This window comes from Jaculus jaculus, chromosome 1 (genome assembly GCF_020740685.1).
Source record: "Jaculus jaculus isolate mJacJac1 chromosome 1, mJacJac1.mat.Y.cur, whole genome shotgun sequence".
NCBI classification, from domain to species: Eukaryota; Metazoa; Chordata; class Mammalia; order Rodentia; family Dipodidae; genus Jaculus; species Jaculus jaculus.
This window is the reverse complement of record NC_059102.1, coordinates 143,940,499-143,961,400: the sequence shown is the minus strand read 5'-3', so window position 1 is coordinate 143,961,400 and position 20,902 is coordinate 143,940,499. Positions and strand designations below refer to the sequence as shown.

At 52.0% G+C, this 20,902-nt stretch overlaps 1 protein-coding gene across 3 annotated transcripts in view; it reads right to left on the bottom strand.

Moving 5' to 3' along the window:
• Window positions 1-289: 289 nt before the first annotated feature.
• Usp20 (ubiquitin specific peptidase 20) overlaps window positions 290-20,902 on the bottom strand; it is a 47,947-nt gene continuing 27,334 nt past the window's right edge. For all 3 annotated transcript variants that reach the window (XM_045150632.1, XM_045150638.1, XM_045150637.1), the window contains 17 exons: window positions 19,585-19,698; window positions 18,143-18,221; window positions 15,215-15,662; window positions 14,730-14,870; window positions 14,353-14,468; window positions 14,036-14,208; window positions 13,372-13,466; window positions 7,009-7,042; window positions 6,762-6,807; window positions 5,651-5,831; window positions 5,440-5,566; window positions 5,102-5,271; window positions 4,928-5,009; window positions 4,084-4,192; window positions 3,176-3,278; window positions 2,145-2,216; window positions 290-1,767 (listed from right to left, as the gene is read on the bottom strand). In XM_045150632.1, the coding sequence (XP_045006567.1) occupies window positions 1,607-1,767; window positions 2,145-2,216; window positions 3,176-3,278; window positions 4,084-4,192; window positions 4,928-5,009; window positions 5,102-5,271; window positions 5,440-5,566; window positions 5,651-5,831; window positions 6,762-6,807; window positions 7,009-7,042; window positions 13,372-13,466; window positions 14,036-14,208; window positions 14,353-14,468; window positions 14,730-14,870; window positions 15,215-15,662; window positions 18,143-18,221; window positions 19,585-19,698 (2,251 nt within the window). In that variant the 3' untranslated portion in view covers window positions 290-1,606. The remainder of the gene's footprint in view (window positions 1,768-2,144; window positions 2,217-3,175; window positions 3,279-4,083; window positions 4,193-4,927; window positions 5,010-5,101; window positions 5,272-5,439; window positions 5,567-5,650; window positions 5,832-6,761; window positions 6,808-7,008; window positions 7,043-13,371; window positions 13,467-14,035; window positions 14,209-14,352; window positions 14,469-14,729; window positions 14,871-15,214; window positions 15,663-18,142; window positions 18,222-19,584; window positions 19,699-20,902) is intronic.

Below are 20,902 nucleotides of genomic sequence, written 5' to 3'. Positions count from 1 at the left end.
GGGTGGCCAGATGGAGACTAGCGCTTCCAGCTTGGGCCTACAAGGGGCTGGGCCTGGGGTGATGACGTCTGCAGTGGCTATTCTGCAGCCAACTGCTGGGGAGGGTGCGGCAGCGACCCGTGAGCCTTGCTGACCCTCAGTCACTGACCACATCTGGTTCCAGGAAAGGACAGCCAGCCGTGGTATTTTGAGTGGTGTGGTGTCACAGCCTCCACATGCCTCTAAGGTCACGTACATCATAGGGCGGAGGAGAGCAGGAACAGCGCTGCAGCAGGGAGAAGCGACAGTGTGGGCTGGGGATGCACGTTTATTATGACACTCTGAACACACACCAGACCACGAGGAGCGGGGCCGGATCGCACGGAGGACTCGGCATCACCAACAGCGCAATGTGCGATGGCAGGGCTGCTTTCAAAAGACAGGTGCACAGAACAGCTTCCAGCAGCAGATGTTGTTGGGTCCACATGGGTGTGCATGTTGCCTGTCAGTGGAGTACAGGCCCTGGGTGCCGCAAGGTCCAACAGTGCACACTTCTGTGGTGACTGGAGGCCATGGCCATTTAGAGGTTTGGTCCCAGGACATCTTTATCAACCCAGCGTTAGCTCCAGGCCGGGGGCTGCAAACACCTTGCCTTGCTGTTCCACCCCCAAGCCTGATGACTCCAGAACAAGAGTCAGCATTACTAGGCTCAGCAGGTACCAGCATTTCTACAGTGGCCTTGCTAGACATTCTGGGGACTAGCCTATGTGCGTGGTCCCAACTCACACCTTCCAGGGTAGGGCCCTAATTGCCAGGGCTGGAGCGAGACGGAACCCACACCCAAGGCCACCCAGGAGCTCAGCTAGCAGCAGGCGAGAGTGACAGCACACGAGGCATTTCTGCTCCTCCACGCACTTCTTCCTCGGGAGGCCTGACGGTTGTTCCACCAAGCCAGTGATAGCCACTCTAGGGGTGGGCTTAGCAGGACGGGATGGCAGGGAACCCCAAAGCATCCTCTACAGCAGAAACCATCTTTCCTCCATCTAAACCACAAGAGTCCATTGTGTGGTTGGCAGGACAAGCACGGGGACACCTGGGCCTTCAGCAGTCTCCTGCTGACCACCAAGGGGACACAGGGAGCCCCTCACGTCCACTCTGCCCTGTGGTCATCTCCCACTGTGGGTCTGTGGGGTGCTAGGCCAAGCACATAGTGGAAAACACCTGTGAGGTGGCACCCACTCCCAATCCTTGGTCCAGGTGCCAGCCTTCCCAAGGGGCTCCAGGGACAAGAGCTGGGCCTGAGCTAGCAAGAGGGCCGGTTTAGGGGACGTGGTGATGATAGTGACAAAGACCCAAATCACCATAACAAAGCCCTGGCAGTTGGCAGAAGCCTGAAGAGCATCTATTCCTAGCACGGCATTGCTGGTTGACAGGGAACCAGCTGTGCTTGGCCTCTGCACCTGGTGCTCCCGCAGCGCTGCTCCAGGGCATAGACATACCCACCAGGGAGGGGCAGACACCGGCCTGGGGGATGGTGGGCACTCAGCAGGGTGCAGCCTTCAGAGGGACACAGGGCTGGTTGGAGAGGGAGGAGGGCTGGCCAGCACGACTCACAGCCTGTCCCAAGTCACACAGCCCGGGTCTCAGCCTCGATCTTCTGCTCCCCATGCAGGCTCTCCGGGTCTGGGAGCTGGGCCACACTCTGTCGGATGGCAATCTCGGGGCCGCCCCCATACAGAGTGTTCAGATAGGTCCAGGTCTCCTCAGAGATCTGCCCGTAGTCGGCCCCTGTGGAGAACAACAGGCATGCTGGGCATGGCCGCAGCTCGTGACTGTGCTCGCTGGGGGTCAAGGGCATGCGACCACAGGCTCATGCAGAGCTGCTGCATGTGACTTGAAAGAAATGCCATCTCATTAAGGCTCTAGAGCACACAGTGTTGGTTTCTGTCCCTTAATTCCAAGTTGGGCTGATAGAAAGGAGAGGACAGAAGAGGCAGGGTGGCATGGGGTGGAGTGAGGGGCCTGGAGGACCCCTGCAGAGGCCTAGCATCTGGATTCCCACTCAGCCCATGGGCCTGGACTTCGGGGACAAGGCTGGATGGCAACCTGGCGCCAGCAGTAGAGGAGCGCCAGACCCAGGTGGTGGTGGGGGGCTGGGGTCTCACCTTGCTTCAGCTGGATGTGGCCGCTGCCTTTGACCTGTGCTATTCTGCTGTTGTCAATGGGCCCAGGAGGCTCTGCAACAGATAGGGTGGGACCATGCTGAGCTCTGAGCATTGACCCCAATGGGGTTCAATAACTGGGCCCCACAGAGCCTGTGCTGGGTCTCAGACAGAGCCAAGACTAAAGGAAGATCCCTGGGCAGCACGGCCTTCTCTTCTGAGTCTGGGCTAGGCCCCAGCACAGGGTGTGCCCACACCATGTAGGGTCACTTTAGATTCCAGTGCTTTGTGACGGAAGTCAGTGGCAAGTGGCCAATGCCCTCATCTTTGGCGGCAGCTGTCACTTGTTGAGTCTCCTTCCTTTTTGCCCTTTCCATCTCATCTGACCCTCAGCAACTGTGTGAGATGAGAACTGTTTACACAGAACCCAAGGCTTAAGCAGCTGCAGTAACTCATCTACTCAGAGTGGGCAGAAGACAAGGCCTACTGTCGTGTCCCAATACCCCAGCATGCCTAATAGCCTCGCCCAGCACAGGGAGGGCTATGGGTGGTGAGACAACACGCTCTCCGCAGCCCTGGCTGCTCATGCTCCCAGTGCGAGGCATACACTCAGCACTTGGCACCCACACACTGTTGACCCTCTAGGCCTGTGTGCTTTGAGACCCCAAGTGTGCCCGTGAGGGTGACCAAGGTCTGGCTCTGCTGCTCCTTGCTGGCCCTAGCAGCTTGCTTGTCATGGGGCCTATTTCCATTTCCATAAGACCAAGAACCATTTACCATGGAAGGCCACAGAATCCCTGAAGACAGGCCCTCCAGGGGGAAGGAGCGGCCGGCTGGCCCCAGGAGTAGGCAGGGAGTACCCTGGCAGGGCAGGACTAGTGTCCTGACTGCAGTAGGGATAGCAGTGGTGCCAGCAAGACCTGGGAGTGTCATGCTTTCTGTGACCTCAGAGAGAGCATGAAGGACAAGGTGCCAGCACCACAGTCCACAGTCCCCCATGAGGCTCGTGACTCCAGGGACCGCGTGCTACTCACCATTGTCCTTCCCCTTGACGAAGGCCTCCCACTCGCGGAACCACTGCATGCTGATGCAGTAGATGACCGTGGGCGACTCCTCGGCCTGGAACGCCTTGTTCAGCTGGGAGGAGGGCAAGCGGAGGACCCATCAGCCTCCTTCTGGTTCCACAGGACATCCCAACGTCCTGCCCCAGCCACACCCAGTCTCAACCCAGCAGAGGTCACACAGAAGCTGTTTTCCCACACCATTTACTTGGGTGAGTATACTGGGGACAGAGCTCAGAACCCACGGCGTTGCACTCCCTTGGCAGGGCTCTACCATCAGCTCCATCCAGAGTGGTTCCTGAAGAGCCAGACCTGAGGGACCCCAGGAAGGCTGTATTTTTCACCTTCTGTGGACTCAAGCACCTTCCCTAACAGGGTGCAGAGCCCAGGGGTCCTCAACCAGGAGGACTCTGCTCCCCAGGAGTCATGTTGACCATCACTAGCATCTTGTAGGTAAAGGTCTATGATGCAAAGGGTCAGGGAAGCGACATGGTGAAGAACTACCCAGTCCTTGGGATGAGAGGGTGATCTGGCTAGCTAGGTGGGGGTCGCCTTTCTCCCTCACAGCCTTAATGTGCATCCTTCCAAAGCTGCGTGCTTGTTCAGTTGGTTGGATGATGTTTCCCCAAAAAGAGGAGGATGGTCGTCAGTCAAGGGTATATGATCAGCTGTTCTCCCTGTTAGAACCTTCACACAAGCTCTCCAAACTATGCAGCCCAGATCATGGAGCCATGAGAGAGGACACACGAGTATTCACATTCCTAGCACAAGTCTCCTCACTGATGCCTGTGCTGTCCCACACAACACTCCCTCCCATCTGACTGCAGTGGTGGCTTTTGTCCCCAAGTCCCTGTGTGCCCAGCCCCGTCCTGTGCACACACCTTGATGAAGGTGTCAATCTCCACCCTCCTTCGCTTTGCCAGCGCCTCGATCTCCACCTGGCAGATGGAGCATACATACAGATGGTTCACGGCAGGGCCACCCCCAAACCTGCACCAAGAACGGAGAGAGACCCCGGCCTGAGCAATGGGGAGGGGAGAAGAGAGATGGCTGCCCTCCCCTTCAGACTCCCTCTGCGTGCCCTCAGCCACGCTCCCCACCGTGCTCTGAGCACACAGGGCTGGCCGACAGCGGCCTCACTCCTTTCTGGCTAGAGTGGACCCGTGTGGCTGAGTTGCCCTTACTGGAGCCTGAGGGTGCCATTCCACCGGGGCCGGGCTGTAATGGGACAATTGCCTATGCTTACTCTTTTTTTTTTTTTTCAAGGTAGGTTCTCACTCTAGCTCAGGCTGACCTGAAATTCACTCTGTAGTCTCAGGGTGGCCTTGAACTTACAGCGATCCTCCTACCTCTGCCTCCCCAGTGCTGGGATTAAAGGCGTGGGCTACCACGCCCGTCGTCTGTGCTTAATCTTGTTGCATTAGACCCTAAAGTCCTCAGAGTAGCACAGCGCCAGCCCTAATCCCCGTGTTGGGTAACAGACAGGCTCAAAGCACCATCCCACCTGGCCTTACAGCCAGCACCCAAGGGCTTTCCATGGCATGGATAACATGCCTACGTTGTGTGAACTAGTCTTCTATTCCTCAGGACTGGAAGCATTGACTAGATTCCCAAAACCCAGTGTCTTCTTCACGTCCACAGAAGGTAGGGCGGCTGGGTGGGCTGGGCAGAGGACAGTGCAGGCCAGCGCTCATTCCCCGCCAGCTCAGCCCGGCTTGGCCTCACCTGCTGTACAGGTGCTCCCAGACACTCTGCGGCAGGATGACCACCAGGTCGTCGATGTAGTGGTATTTGTTGGGCGGGATGCCTGCAGAGGGAGGCACAGAGGGAGGGGGTGCTGGGGCTCCTCTGGCCACCACACCACCTGTCACACCACCTCCCCCAGGGAGGGCACCTCACCTCCATGGGAGCACAGAAAGGTGTGGTTGGTAATGGGCCCAGGCTCTGCGAATGTGTTGAACTTGTTGAGCCATTCTCGGGACACATAGAAGCGAAGCAGACTGGGCTCCCGTATGGCAGCCAGGGCCACCACCTGCTGCCGCTCACGAATGGCCTCTTCACTGCTCTTCCTGGGTGGGGACAGAGACACAAAAGTGAGCAGCTTGGCAGGGGCCCAGGCTGCGCAGGGGCACCAGCCTTGCCAAGGCCAGGGTGTAGGTAGAGCCAGTCTACAGCGAGCATCCAGGGTGCAGCCTGAGCCCTCCGCATCTGGCATCTCAGCAGCTTCTCGGGCCCACCTGTAGAAGAGCACGTAGGCCTCAGCGTTCTGCACCACCGTCTCATGGACCTCGGTGACATACTGGTCGTCAAACTCGTACCACTGTCCGTTGATGACGTTTTGGCAGTAGGCAATATAGTGGCCACCTGGAGGATAGAAGCAGGTTTGGGGGACTGTACAGACCGGGCAGCAAGGACCCAGTGTCAGGGAGGGGTGTGGGGCAGACTCACTGCCTGCTGTGCCATGGTGGCAGATGACAGAGAGGAGGTCGTAAGTGGTGACCTGGGACGTGCATTCTTTGGCCAGGAAGGGACGCAGGTCAAGGCCCTCGAGGGGGAAGGAGACATGACTGCTGACCTTGAAGGAGTACATCACCTCATGCCGGAAGCGCTTCAGGTGGATGCAGAGAATCTGAGGGGAAAGGGCAGGTGCCAGTCACCCCGTGTCATCTAGGTGGAAATGACAGGGAAACTGGTGCCTGGTACCTCAGGCATAGGTCCAGGCCAACTGCTAATCTGCCCAAGGACTCCATCCAGCAGATGGGAGAACTCCACCTGGGAGCTGAGGGGCACACTTTATTTTTGGGGGGCGGGGTTGAGGTAGGGTTTTACTCTAGCCCAGGCTGACCTGAAATTTACTATGTAGTCTCAGGGTGGTCTCAAACTCATGACACTCCTCCTACCTCTGCTGTGTCCTGAGTACTGGGATTAAAGCTGTGAGCCACCACACCCAGCCTGATGCCCCACTTCTCTTCACAGGGATGGTCGATGGCTCTGCTGCCGGGGCCAGGCTGGTCCCGCCATGTTTACTGTCTGAGAACTACAATGTGGCTTCCCAGTGCTGACTCCTGGGAGCTTCTCCAGCACATAAACCTGGCCCTGTGGCATGAGCCATCCTTTCCCAGTCACGAAAGACTGGGCTTAAACTTGGCTCCTCTGAGGGTTATCCATATGCCACTCTCCACCCACTCCACAAAGCTGAGGAGGCTGACAGCAGTTCACAGCCCTCAGGCAGGCCTTTGGTGACAACCCAGAGGCCACTCTTCTCCTCTTCCTTTACTCAACAGTAATGACCATGGCTCCACTGTCCACATAGGACCTTCACCAAACCCACATGTGATGAGTGGACTAATGCCACAGAGACAGAGGGCACAAGTTACGCACTGCAGCCACTCAGCCTAATTCCTGGGATCTCAGCAGAGCGTCAGGGCAGGCTTCATGGCCCCATCAGCACTAAAGAGCCTGAGTGGTGACAGAGTCAACCTTCACGCAGCCCTCCAGCCGCCTCGTGCAGCCACCACCTATGTGGGCATGAGCCGCCAAGGTCAAGATTCCCACTCACCTCGGGCAGGCGCAGGACCTTGCAGTACTTCACACCATTCCGCAGCCTAGGGAGAGGGCAGGGCGCCCATGAGTGATGGCTGGTATCCCAAGGGGGAGGTTAGCTGAGGTGCAGTGTGCACTGCTCCCACCCTGGCCACCTGAAAAGCCAGGAAAACCCCTCTGGAAGGCCCCTGGGGGACTATGGAAACTGGAGGAAGTTGGAACAGGAAGTTAGGGAACGGGGCCCCCAGAATGCACATACTTACTTCTTACACCGCTCACAGCTATACATGTTGTCACCTAGAGCAGGAAAGCCAAGTGTCAAAGTATCAGAGATGGGAAGTGGGGAGAGACAAATCTGATAGCATTTATGTTTAAGAGGAAAAAAATAGCAAGTGAAGAGACAGGGCTCTAGCTAAACCCCACAGAGAAAACCTGGGTAGGTATGCTTGACCTGGAGGCACTGAAACATTCACATGGATAGCACCAAAACCAGATGAAAAGGCAGAAAGTGAAATGGAATGGCGCTGGGAGTGGTGGCGCATGCTTTTAATCCCAGCACTGGAGAGGCAAAGGTAGGAGGATCACCATGAGTTCAAGGCCACCCTGAGACTATGTAGTAAAGTCCAGTCCAGGTCAGCCTGGGCTAGAGCAAAACCCTACCTCAAAAAATCAAAAAAAGGGCTGGAGAGATGGCTTAACGGTTAAGCACTTGCCTGTGAAGCCTAAGGACCCCAGTTCAAAGCTCAATTCCCCAGGACCCACATAAGCTAGATGCACAAGGGGGCACATGTGTCTGAAGTTCATATGCAGTGGCTGGAGGCCCCGACGTGCCCGTTCTCTGCCTGCCTCTTTTTCTCTCCTTCTCTCTCAAATAAATAAATGAAAAAAGATATAAAGATGGGTGTGCCAGGCGTTGTAGTGCACCCCTTTAATCCCAGCAGTCAGAGGATAAATAAGGCTAAGGTAGGAGGGTTACCATGAGTACCAGGTCAACCGGAGATAGAGTGAGACCCTACCCCCAAAAAGCAAAACAGGGCTGAGGAGATTGCTCAGCGGTTAAAGATGCTTGCTTGGGTTCACAGCGTGGGTTCAATTCCTCAATATCCATGTAATGCGAGATGCACAAAGTGGCATATATATCTGGACTTCATTTGCAGCAGGTAGAGGCCCTGGCATGAGCAAACTCTCTCTGTCTCTCTCAAATAAATAAATACTAAAAAAAGCAAAACATGACAGATGTTTGAGTATTATGTAAGAAGTCCCCTTACCTTACATTAACTTACAAAATTTAACTAAAAATAAATCAAAAGCCTAAATTTAGGAATTATAATTCTAAAATTCTTAGGACAAGCCAGCCACAGTGGCACATACCTGTAACCTTAGCATTTGGGAGGTAGAGGTAAGAAGATCGGGAGTTCTCAGCTGCAGGCAAGTTTGAGGCTAGTTTGGGCTACATGAGCCTCAAAAAAAAAAAAAAAACAAGGATGGAGAGATGGCTTAGCAGCTAAGACACTTGCCTGCAAAGCCAAAGGACTCAGATTTGATTCCCCAGGACCAACGTAAGCCAGATGCACAAGGTGGCACATGCATCTGGAGTTTATTTTCAGTGGCTGGAGATCCTGGTGCGCCCATTCTCTCTTTCTGCCTCTCTCTCAAATAAACAGAAATTAAAAAAAAAAAAAAAAAAAGATAAAATACAAGGAAGGAGCTGGGTATAGTGGTACATGTCTTTAATTCCAGCACTAGGGAGGCTCAGGGATTACTGTGAGTTGGAAGTCAGAATGGGCCACAGAGTTCCAGGCCAGCCTGTGCCAGAATGAGATCCTGCTTCAAAACAAACAAACAAAAGCTGGATTGAAGAAAATGCTTAGTGGTTAAAGTGCTTGCTTGTAAAGCCTGACAGCCTAGGTTCAATTCCCCAGTACCCATGTAAAGCCAGATGCACAAAGTGGCACATGCATCTGGAGTTTGTAGTGGTGAGAGGTCCTGGCATGCCCATTTTCTTTCTCTCTCTCTGTTTCTTTCTCTTTCAAATAAATAAATAACACTTTTTTGGTTTGTTTTTAAAACCCAGAATAGTGACACATGCCTTTAATTCCAGCACTCAGGAAGCAGAGGTAGGAGGATTGCTGTGAGTTCGAGGCCACCCAGAGACTACATAGTGAATTCCAGGTCAGCCTGGACTAGAACAAGACCCTACCTCGGGGGGCGGGGGAAAAGGCTGGGTGTGATGGTACATGCCTTTAATCCCACCACTAGGGTAGGAGGGAGGAGGATAACCATGAATTTGAAGCCAGCCTGGGGTTAGAGAGTAAGTTTTATGTCAACCTGAGCTAAGGGTGAACCTTACCTCAAAAAAAAAGGGGGGGGGGAGAATGCTATCTTTTTTGTTTTGTTTGTTTGTTTTGTTCTTCAAGGTAGGGTCTCACAGCCCAGTCTGACCTGGAATTAACTATGTAGTCTCAGGGTGGCCTTGAACTTATAGCGATCCTCCTACCTCTGCCTGCTGATTGTTGGGATTAAAGGTGTAGGTCACCATGCCCAGCTGGGCAATAATTTCTTGACACAATATCAAAAGCACAGGCAACAAAAATAGAATTACACCGAAATTCTAAACTTCATAGCATTCAGGAGGCTGAGGCAGGAGAATTGTGAATTCTAAGCTTGAGAAATAAGGATGTTTTAATTCATCCATTTAACAGATAGGAAGAACATTTAATAGGTGCAATCACAGATATGGAGGAGACTTTTAAACTCCTACAAGATATACTTGAGCTGGGCGTGGTGGCACACGCCTTTAATCCCAGCACGTGGGAGGCAGAAGTAGGAGAATTGCTGTGAGTTTGAGACCACCCTGAGACTCCTTAGTGAATTCTAGGTCAGCTTTAGCTAAAGTGAGACCCTACATTGGAAAAAAAAAAAAAAAAAAAGATATGCTTGAAGCCAGGTGTGGTGGTTACACACCTTTAATCTGAGCACTTAGGAGGCAGAGGTAGGAGGGAGACCCTACCTTGAAAAACAAAAACCAACAACAAAAAAGGGCTGGAGAGATGGCTTAGCAGATAAGGCATATGCCTGCAAACCCAGGTTCAATTCCTTAGTACCCATGTAAGCCAGATGCACAAGATGGCACATGTGAATGGAGCTCGTTTACGGAGGCTGGAGGCCTTGGCATGCCCATTCTCTCTCTCTGCCTCTTTCTTTTAAATAACTTTTAAAAAGCCAAAATGGACAAAAGTTGAACAAATATCCCTCTAAAGAAGACATACAAATGCCAACAAATATTTCTATATGTGTATGCAGGTGTGAGCACACGTGTGTGCAGGCATATGTGTGTGGGGACCAGAGGACAACCTCAGGTATAATTTCTTCAGGCACTATGGACCTTTCTTTCAGACAGGGTCTGTCAAGTAGGTTATACTGGCTGGCCAGCAAGATCCGGGACCCACCTGTCTCTGCTTGTCCAACACAGGGATGGTAAGTGTGCATCACCACCTGGTTTTATGTGGGTTCTAAGGATTGGACTCGGACCCTCATAACTGAACGGCAAACACTTCACTGATTTATTTCCCTAGCCCCAATAAACAATGTTAAATTTTTATTTATTTCTGAATGGGGGTACACTAATGTCTCTTACCACAGATACTTGTGTCTTAAAAAAATTATTTATTAGAGCCAGGCGTGGTGGTGCATGCCTTTAATCCTAGCACTTGGGAGGCAGAGGTAGGAAGATCGCTCTGAGTTCGAGGCCACCCTGAGACTCCAGAATGAAGTCCAGGTCAGCCTGAGCTAGAGTGAGACACTACCTCGGAAAAAAAAATTATTTATTTATTTTAATATTTTATTTACTCACTTATTTAATGGGGGGAGAGAGGCAGATATTTACAGAATATGGGTATACCAGGGCCTCTAGCCACTGTAAACAATCTCCAGACATATGCTCCATCTTGTGCATCTAGCTTTATGTGGTTACTGGGGAATTGAACCTGGGTCCTTTGGCTTTGCAGGCAAGTGCCTTAACCACTAAGCCATCTCTCCAGCTCATGTGCCACTTTAAAAAAAATTCAGGACTTCTGAGTGAGAATGAAAATACTTAGTAGCAGAGGCCAGTAAGTTAAAAAGGAGACATAAAGGGAAGAGAAAGGAAGGGAGGAGGGTACTTAATAGGTTGATATTGTATATATGTAAGTACAATGTTTGTGAAGGGGAGGTAATACGATAGAGAATGGAATTTCAAAGGGGAAAGTGTGGGGGTGGAGGGAGGCAATTAACATGGGATTTTTTTTTATAATCATGGAAAATGCTAATAAAAATTAAAAAAAAAATTCAGGAACCATGGACCTTAATTTACCTTGCAAAGTTCAGACTTTATCTTTTTTCTCCTCTCCTACCCAATTTCCTGTTTAATATTTTTTATTGCTTCCCAGTCATGTCTGTCCTCCCAGGAGGCCCCATTGTAGGCAAAAACTGGTGGGGGTTCTGCTGCCTCCTCCCTAACTCCTGGCTCTAGTGGGTGTTGGATTTGGGGATGACCTTGGTGAGAGTCACTGCTCCCAGGTTATTTTTTAGCCCAAAGACTAGACCTATAGAGTTGGATCACTTTTTTCTTCCAAGTGAAATAAATGTTTTTTTTTTTTTTCATAAAAAGTATTTTTTTATTTTTATTTATTTTGGTTTTTCAAGGTAAGGTCTCACTCTGGCCCAGGCTGACCTGGGATTCACTATGTAGTCCCAAAGTGGCCTTGAACTCGTGGCAATCCTCCTATCCCTGCCTCACGAGTGCTGGGATTAAAGGTGTGTGCTACCACACCTGGCCTTTATTTTTTAATGTTTTATTTATTTATTTGAGAGAAAGATGCAGATAAAAAGAAAAAGGCACCAGGGCCTCTAGCCATTGCAAACAAATTCCAAATGCAGCCACCACCTCATGCACCTGGCTTTATGTGGGTACTAGGGAATGAAACCTGGGTCCTTTGGCCTTGCAGGCAAGCACCTTAACCACAAACCCATCTCTCCAGGCCTAGTTTTATTTATCGGAGAGACAGAAAGGTAGGCAGGGGGAGAATGGGTGCACCAGGGCCTCTAGCCAAGGCAAAAGAACTCCAGTCATGTGCATCTGGTTTATGTGGATTCTAGGGAATCGAACATGGGTCCTTAGGCTTCACAGGCAAACGTCTTTAACTGCTAAGCCCTCTTTCTAGCCCCCATGTGTAATTTTTTTTTTTTTAATTTATGAGCCAATGTGATGGTGCACATCTTTAATCCCAGCATTCAGGAGGCAAAGGTAGGAGGATCATCATGATTTCAAGGCCAGTCTGAGACTACACAGTGAATTCCAGGTCAGCCTGGGCTACAGCAAGACCCTACCTTGAAAAACCAAACACACACACACACACACACACACACACACACACACACACACACATGAGACAGAAAGTAAATGGGCACATCAGGTCCTTCTGCCACTTCAAAAGAACTCCAGATGCATGCACTACTTTGTGCATCTGTGTTTATGTGGGTACGAGGGAATTGAACCCGGGCCATCAGCTTTGCAAGAAGGGCCTTTAACTGCTGAGCCATCTCTCCAGCCAACTTGTGCCACTGTTTGCTTCTGGCTTTATATGGGTGCTGGGGAATCAAACATGAGCTGGCATGCTTCAGGCACTTTTAACCACTGCGCAATCTCTCCAGCAACCAATAAACATTTTTAAGGTGTGCAACATCACTAACCATTAGGGTGCGCAGATCAAAGCCACAAAGTATTCAACTCATCAATTATGAAGGACACAAAAAGTTAGGGTACAGCATCATTTTTGCCTATCAGACTGGTAGAAAACAGACAAGCCAGCCAGGCATGGTGGTGCATGCCTTTAATCCCAGCACTGGTGAGGCAGAGGTAGGAGGATCGATCCGAGTTCAAGAGTATCCTGAGACTACATAGTGAATTCCAGGTCAGCCTGGGCTAGACCAAGACCTTGAAAAATGAACAAACAAAAAACCAGACAAGCCCACACCCAAGAATCATGAGCAGCAGTTCCAGAGGATATGTGCCCAGGCCCAGGCTGGTGGGCAGCAGCTGGGAATCTATATACATACATTTGCTTGCTGTTGTTTTTGTTTTGTTTTGTTTTTTCATTCCTTTGCAAGCAGAGAGAGATCTAAGAGAGACAGACAAAGAACAGGTGCACAAAGGCCTAATGGACTCCAGACATATGTGCCACTCTGTGCATCTGTCTTTTCGTGGGTACTGGGGAATGGAACTCAGGTCCTTAGGCTTTGTAGGCAAGTGATTAACCACTCTGAGCCATCTCTCCAGCCCTATTTGTTTTAAGAGAGAGTCTCATGTAGCCCAGGCTAGCCTCAAACTTATTACATAGCTAAGGCTGGTCTTGAACTTCTGACCCTCCTGCAAGCCCCTCCTGCAAGCCCCTCCCAACTGTGAGGATTACAGGTGTGCACCATCACAATAAGTTAGCAGGTGGGAATCCAGCTGAGGAAGTTTGGGAAGCAAGGTCTGGCCATGTGTCCTTCCAGCCCTGGGCTGTACACTGCCTGAGGTGCAGTGGTGGTGAGGACTCTGTACAGAATGCCTTCTTCCTGCAGCTCCCACCCTGCCAACCACTTACCCTTCAGCTCATCAGCAGCAAAAAAGGCAGCCAAGCAGTCCTCTAGCGTGACAACAGGTCCCCAAAGCCAGCTGGGGGTACAGGACACCACAAACCTAGACAGACAAGGGGTACTCAGTGCTGCCAGCTGCAGGGTTGGTTCCTAGGCCTAGGAGTGGAGTGGGTTGTCTGTTCAGGCCAGAGCCCCACAGGCCCAGAATGGCTGTTTGACATGGGGAAGCCAGCAGCCTAGGGCAAGACACCTGTCCACAGGCAGATGACATCACCTAGCTTTTCTCATCTATCTCAGGAGCCAGGCTACTATTTGACTCCTTTGGGCCATGCAGCTCCTAGCATCAGGCTACAAGGATTCAGGAAAGGTATTGTTCTTCCTGCAGAACCAGGTCTGCTCCCACCTGCTGTCCCCCTTTCACTGCTGCCTGGCTCCTCTCTGGGTGGTCACTTGCCCTCACCTTCACTGGATAGACCATCCATGCATCCATGTTACTGCAATGTGGCCAGGACCACTGACCCCACCCTGCAGGCTCCTGTGCTTCTTGTGCCTCTAGCTTTCATCTTCAGGGGCCCCTGATCCTCGATTCTGCTCTAGGGTAGTCCGTTTCCTACCCAAGAAAGTCAGGACAGGCCTGGCTAGTGGCCCCAGCCAGCAAGAAGGCAGGCATACCGTCGGATGTACTCTACGATGAAAGCCAGCCAGCCCTGGGAGGCATAGCTGTCCCCACAAGCACCAGGCTTGGCTGGAACATTCTGGTAGATGGCCGAGTGGAGTTTGGCCAGGTCCTCCTTGCCAGGAATTGGCAGTGACAGGTCCTGGAATGTTTCCACTGTGGTAGACACCTGGAAGGATCCAAGGTCAGCTTGTTGACCACCTCTGCCACCATAATAAATAACCCTGGCACCTCCTTCCTAGGGGTGGGGAACAAGGGGAGCATGTACCCTACCCCAGACAGTGACCATAACAGCCCTATCCCAAGCACACACCCGGTCACAGGTGAGACACTGCACCAGGCTGAGGACTGAGCCGTCGAAGACATCTGAGATCACGCTGCGGTAGTGCTGCTCTTTCCGCCTCCGGCCACCAGTGCTCGGAACCTGGGCTGGAGACACAGAACAGGACTAGGCCAGCTTCCTCTGCCCAGCCGGCACAAGGTGCACCACTGGGCTTCCTCAGTCAGGCTCCACCATTGTGAATCATGTGACAGCTCCTGGAACCCCAGTGTCATCATCTAGAACATGGGGTTCCTGCCCCAACCCCAGGGGTATTATGAAGGTTCAGAGGCTACATGAACCATTGCCTGGGCCCTGGTAACAAGTGCTCAAAACCAGCCACCATGCTCACACCCAGCCCAGCTGATCACCTTTCTTGAGCACATATGATGGCCCCATCTTCACAGGGCTTGCACGAGGAGGGCTGCTGGACAACTTGGCGTGACCCTCGCAATGGTGGACAGGGCTGCAGGGGCGAGAGGAGCTGCGTATGTGGGCATCGTTGTCTGGCTCTGGGGACAGACAGGGGATAGTACTGGGACAGGGCAGCCAAGCCAGGGTCTCCTACAGCAGTTTTGAGAACTACAATAGTACTAAGGACTAAATTCCACTCTGATCTCTCCTGCCCCTGCCCACCCCTGACCCCATCAAATACTCGGGAAAGGATTTATTCAGTCTGCCTCCACTGAAGCTGTCTGCCCAGTGAGCCTGACACTGAGGCTGCTCCTGGCTTGTGAGGAGGACTCAGGGCCAGGATTCCCAACCATAGGCTGCTGCATATTGGTATAGGGCACATGGTGGCCCACAAGGCTGTGACTCCCTCAGCTGCCCTGCACCTACCCTGGCCGACTGATACCTGGGGTCCGGCAGGGGCTGGTGGACCGTGGTGATGGTGGCTGGGTCCCGGTGGGCTGGTCGTCAAGAGCGGCCATGGCTGTGTCCACGTCGGCATCCTCATCCACTTGCTCCGAGTTGGTACGCTGCTGGCCCCAGGAGAACTTGCGGTCCTTCATGCGCTCCTTCTCAGAGATGGCGCGGCCCGCCTCGTCTGGGATCAGCAGCTCCGTCTCAGCCTTCGAAGAGCCCCCGCCACGGCCCTGGCCATCACCCTCGCCCCGGTCACTGCTTGAGTCACAGGACAGGAACTCATCCTCTGAAGGGCTCCGGTCTCCATCGCGCCTCTCATCTGTGTCGCTGGAGTCGGAGTCACGAGCGTCTGCTAGTGCTGTCACCGTGGTCGCTGCGGGCTCCTTGAGCTCCTCGTGTAGCTGGTCCATCAGGCAGCGCAGAAACTCCTGGGTGTCCTGCAACCAGAGCCCACGTCACAGGGACTTGTAGGCATGGAGGGCCATGCAAACATGGCTGCTTCTGCCCATGAGGCTGGCAGTGGCCTCCATGGCAGTTCTGTGGTGGCCCCCATTCAACCCAGGCTCAGAGAGATGAAGACATTCCTCCCAGCACACACAGCATCCCAGTGCTGGGTGCATGCGACCAACAAGGCCAGAGGTACCCGGGTTCATGTGACTGAATCACCTGATGCTCCACCGTGGCACAATGTGGATGGAGAGAGGAGCTACCATATCTCCCACTGAGACTTCCTAGGACACTGGAGGAGGGCATGGGTTCTAAGCCCTGAGTCAACTGTGGAGCCATATGAGGAAGGAGGGGTTACCTCCAGATGGAGGTTCAGGGTGGGGATGAAGTCAGTGGGGTCCACCACTGGCTTATAGGAGATGGACATGCTAGGTGCACAGAAACAGTCACCAGCCACCATCACTGCCCCTCAGCTTCTTTACAAAGGCGCTATGCTCTGCTTGCCACATCCTTGACCATGGCGAAGCACCAACAGGCCCACAGCTGCACCTGGCCTCACACTCAGAAATGCCTCCACACACCTACAGCAGCTGAGCAGCCCCACTTGACAGGGCCCAACCCGACCGAGGGCAGCAAGGAACCTTACCCAGTGAGGACAGCTCTGTGGCAAGGGACAGGCTCAGCTTGGCTTGTACCCTACTCTGGCCATGTGTGTGCTGTGTGACCTGAGTGAGGTGTTCAGTCCCTCTGCGCCTAGCTCGTCTGTGACACGGGGATCTGTGGTATCCTATTCCCACGGTAGACACTGCAGTTACCATTCAGCAGAAGGGAATGTGGAGGCAGTGCAAGGTTTCTCAGGCAGGAGCTTGGTGCTGACTTTATCAAAGATGTGAGTACAATGCCAGGAGTCTCTAATCTGAACAAGGTGGCAGGCAGGCTGACAGGAAGGAGGACATGGGGAGGTACCTCCAGTGCCCACCATTCCACCTCAGGGCCCCATGTCCAGGCTGCTGAAGAGGTGACCCAGATACACTCAGGTCCTGCTACAAGGTTAGCTGCAAACACCCTGGCCATGTAGCAATCTGGGGCCCCAAAGCTTTGGGCCTTGGCCCGGTGGGCTAGCAAGGGGCTGAGGAGCACATAGCTACCCTGCTTTTTCTTGGCCTCATAACTTTATAAAACAGAAAGATAGGATGGGTCTCAAAGAGGTCTCCAGGTTAAGAATTTTTTTTTTCAATCAAAACTTATATGTACTTTTTTTTTCAAAGTAGGGTCTTGCTCTAGCCCAGACAAACCTGTAATTCATTATGTAGTCTCTGGGTAGCCTCAAACTCATGGTGATCCTCCTACCTCTGCCTCCTGAGTGCTGGGATTAAAGGCATGTGCCACCATGTCTGGACAAAATGTGTACTTAATAACAGTAAAATTCTGGACTGGGGAGGTGGCTCAGCAGTTATAGGCCTTTGCAGCCTACTGGCCCTTGGCTAGATTCTCCAGTACACATAAAAAGCCAGATATAAAAAGTGGTACATCTGTCTGGCATTCATTTACAGCAATAAGCAGCAGCCCTGGAGTGCTTATACACATGCACACACATGCGTGCGTGCACATACACACACACACACATGCACAGGTACATGTGCACATGCACACATATACATGTGTATACAAATAAGTAAAAATATTTTTTAAAAAAATGAAATTCTAGGGCTGAGGAAATGGCTTAGCAGTCAAGGCACTTGCCTGCAAAGCCACAGGACCTAGGTTTGATTCCCCAGGACCCATGTAAGCAAGATGCACAAGGAGACACATGCATCTGGAGTTTGTTTGCAGTGGCTGGAGGTCCTAGTGTGCCCATTCTCTTTCTGTTTCTCTCTCTCTCAAATAAATTAAAAAAATTTAAAAAATAAAACTCTAGGCCAGGCGTGGTGGCACAGGCCTTTAATCCCAGCACTCGGGAGGCAGAGGTAGAAGGATAGCTGTGACTTCAAGGCCAGTCTGAGACTACGTAGTGAATTCCAGGTCAGCCTGGACTAAAGCAAAACTTTTTTTTAAAAAAAAGTGAAATTTGAACCCAGGCATGGTAGCACCCAGCTGTGATCCAAGTTGGAAGTTTGAGGCCAGCCTCAGCTTCATGGCAAGCCTGAGGCCAGGATGATGCTCCTGTTGCAAACAAACTGAAGCTGCTGTGACCTGGGGCTGTTTTGAGCATGGGGCTACGGGAAAGAGCTGGTGCACAGCTGGTGCTTACCAGCTGTGTGCCTAGGACAGACGACTTGGCCTCCTGAGCCTCAGTGTCTTCATCTGTAAAGAGGGGCTAAACACCAGGAGGTCTCTGGAAGACCCTGCATCCTTATGCACAGAAAGCGCTCTGAAGGTGAGGACCTGGCAGGGGAGCCTGCTGCTGCTACTACGTCCATCTGGCTGCTAGAAGGTGCCAGGTTGTGTCCCTAGCAGATAAGTGGCTTACCTGCTGGGCATAGCCTCGGAACATCGGGTTGACCAGCTTGATCCCGTGGGACAGGCTGGTGGGGACCACATAGCTTGGCCTGTGGGGAGACCAAATCCATTAGCCCAGTGGCCAGCCTGGAACTATTCCATGTGGATGGAGGTGTAAGCAGCAGTAAGGTAAGGCTGATCAGACCCCCAGTGGGGGATCCCTCTCACAGTCTCCACCAGCCAGAGCCCCAGCAAACCCATAGGGTCCAAGGCACAAGGAAGAGACCAAGTGCTGGCTGCTGCCTTGGAAGGCAGAGCTCTTGTGAGTAGCCTATTCCCTTCGCCTAAGGCCAGGCTAGCTCTCTTGGAACTTTGTTATCAGTGTAAGTATTGACTATTGTTCTTCTCACACTACAGCAATATGTGTTCATTACTGAAAATCTAAAATAAAATTTAACAAACTACAACCAAGAAACACCACCACTAGCTGGGCATGGAGGTGCACACCTATAACCCCAGAACTCAGCAGGATGAGGTAGGAGGATCACCGTGAGTTCAAGGCCAGCCTGGGCTACAGAGTGAGTTCCAGAGTTAACTTGGGCTACAGTTAAGACACCGCCTCAAAAAATAAATAAGCCAAAGCTGGCCAGGGTGGTGCACACCTTTAATCCCAGCACTTTGGAGGCAGAAGTAGGAGGATCGCTGTGAGCTCAAGGCCATCCTGAGACTACATAGTGAATTTGAGGTCAGCCTCAGCTAGAGCAAGACCCTACCTTGAAAAAACAAAGTAAATAAATAAATCAAAAGGAAGAAACACCACCACCAGTGTGCCCTGCTCTAGAGGACACCCGCCTCAAGGATGATAGCAGGATTCTAGAGTTGTCTGCAAAGACTAGGAGTAAGACACAGGCAGGCTCATGCCCCCGCCACCTGACCCTGACCTCACACCAGTGGGTACGGCATCATCTGTGTCTTGATTCACTTCTACATGGATCCAATGCCTGTCCCGTAAGTCATGTTAAGTTACTCCCAACATCCACTTTTCCTACAGGAGATCCAGCCAAAGCTTCTGATCTTTAAACTCTCTCATCCTGAGCCACAACTCTAGGCTTGGCCACACCTGACGCCCTTTTGCAAGCACCCCCCACCCTACCCTAGTTGCAGGTGAGACCTGGCACTGACACGGATCTTTGGCCTCGGCACAGACATCTGTGAAGCAGCTGCCACCAAGGCTCAGCAGCATTTTGGACCCTTGCTCCATTCTTCACAGGCACCAGGCCTGTGAGCAAGATGCCTCAAGCTCAATACCTAAGTTCTGCAGCTTAGAACACAGGGCTGGAAAGAACCTCTATGGCACAGGCTTGCTGCTGGCATTGCTGGGCTCACGGAAGGTGAGTGCTCTCAGGGCTGAGTCCAGAGGATGAGCGCCATTGAGGAGCAGCCTGACCCAAGCCAGGCACGCAGGGCACTCACCGTTTCTTGTGCCAGACCTCAGAGATGAGCTTCTGGTAACTTTTGCACAGGGCCGGCTTCTTGTCTGTGCGCACCAGGCCTCCACACTCCAGGAAGAACTGGGTGAGTGGGGGGCTGGGGACCAGGGGGCAGGAGCCAGGACATAAGAGGGAGGGAGAGAGAACATGCATCATTTAGGAGGCAGGTAAGGAGTGAGTGCTTGTGCGGCACATACCATGCCCCACCTAGACCGTAGCCCACCTACTGCATGTGCTGATGTTCACATCCCTTGCACTTCACCACGTGACCTATCGAGAGACGGGGTCTTTTTTTTTTTTTAATATATTTTTAAGGATATATATATTTTTTATTTATTTGAGAGAGAAAAAAAAAATTGGGCACGCCAGGGCCTCCAGCATTACAAATGAACTCCAGATGCAGGTGACACCTTGTGCATCTGGCTTATGTGGGTCCTGGGGAATCAAACTGAGGTCCTTTGGCTTTGTAGGCAAGTGCCTTAACTGTTAAGCCATCTCTCTAGCCCAAGACAGGGTTTTTTAAAGACAACAGTGAATGGGGTGTTGGCATAGGCTCCAATGCAGTCTGGCTTTACAAGAAGTTTGGCCACATAGAGCAATAGCAGGCATATGTGCATGCAGAGGAAAAACCTCATGAAGACACAGCTAGAACATGGCCATTGGCAAGCAAGGACAGGCCCCTGGCAAGAAGCTTGGAATTCTGGCCTCTAGAACTGAGGCAGTCACCAGTGGTGAAGGCACCAGGCCATGGTGCTGCACGTAGCAGCCATAGGAATCCAGTCCAGCTCGCTCTCCTGTATCAGGCAGGAGGCCTTGCGGCAGGGCCCTCACGCTGCTGCTGCTACGTGCATGAGGGCAGAGAACTTGGTCAACAGGACTTGCCAGGCCCAAAGGTGTCTTGCCCTCTCTCCTGACCCTCGTGCTTTTAAAAGTTACCACACTGCATACAAATATACATTTATGGTTAAAAAATGATTTGATACTACAGGTAAACAAACAACAACTGACCATAGTAAACTTTGGGGGGCTATCCTTCCAGACTTTTCTAGACATGTATTGATCTGTTCCTTTTCTTACTATGTGTGTGTGTTTTACCTGTTACACAAACAACTGTATAGAGAGAGAGGCGGGGAGAAAGGGTGCTGAGTTTGTCTTATGACACTAGGCCAGTTTCATCAAACTGTGTGTGTATGTGTGTGTGTGTGTGTGTGTGTGTGTGTATGCATACATGTGAGTGGAAGGCACATGTGTAACATTACACTCTTGAGCTCTACCACACAAAACAAGCCCCCAACAAAGCT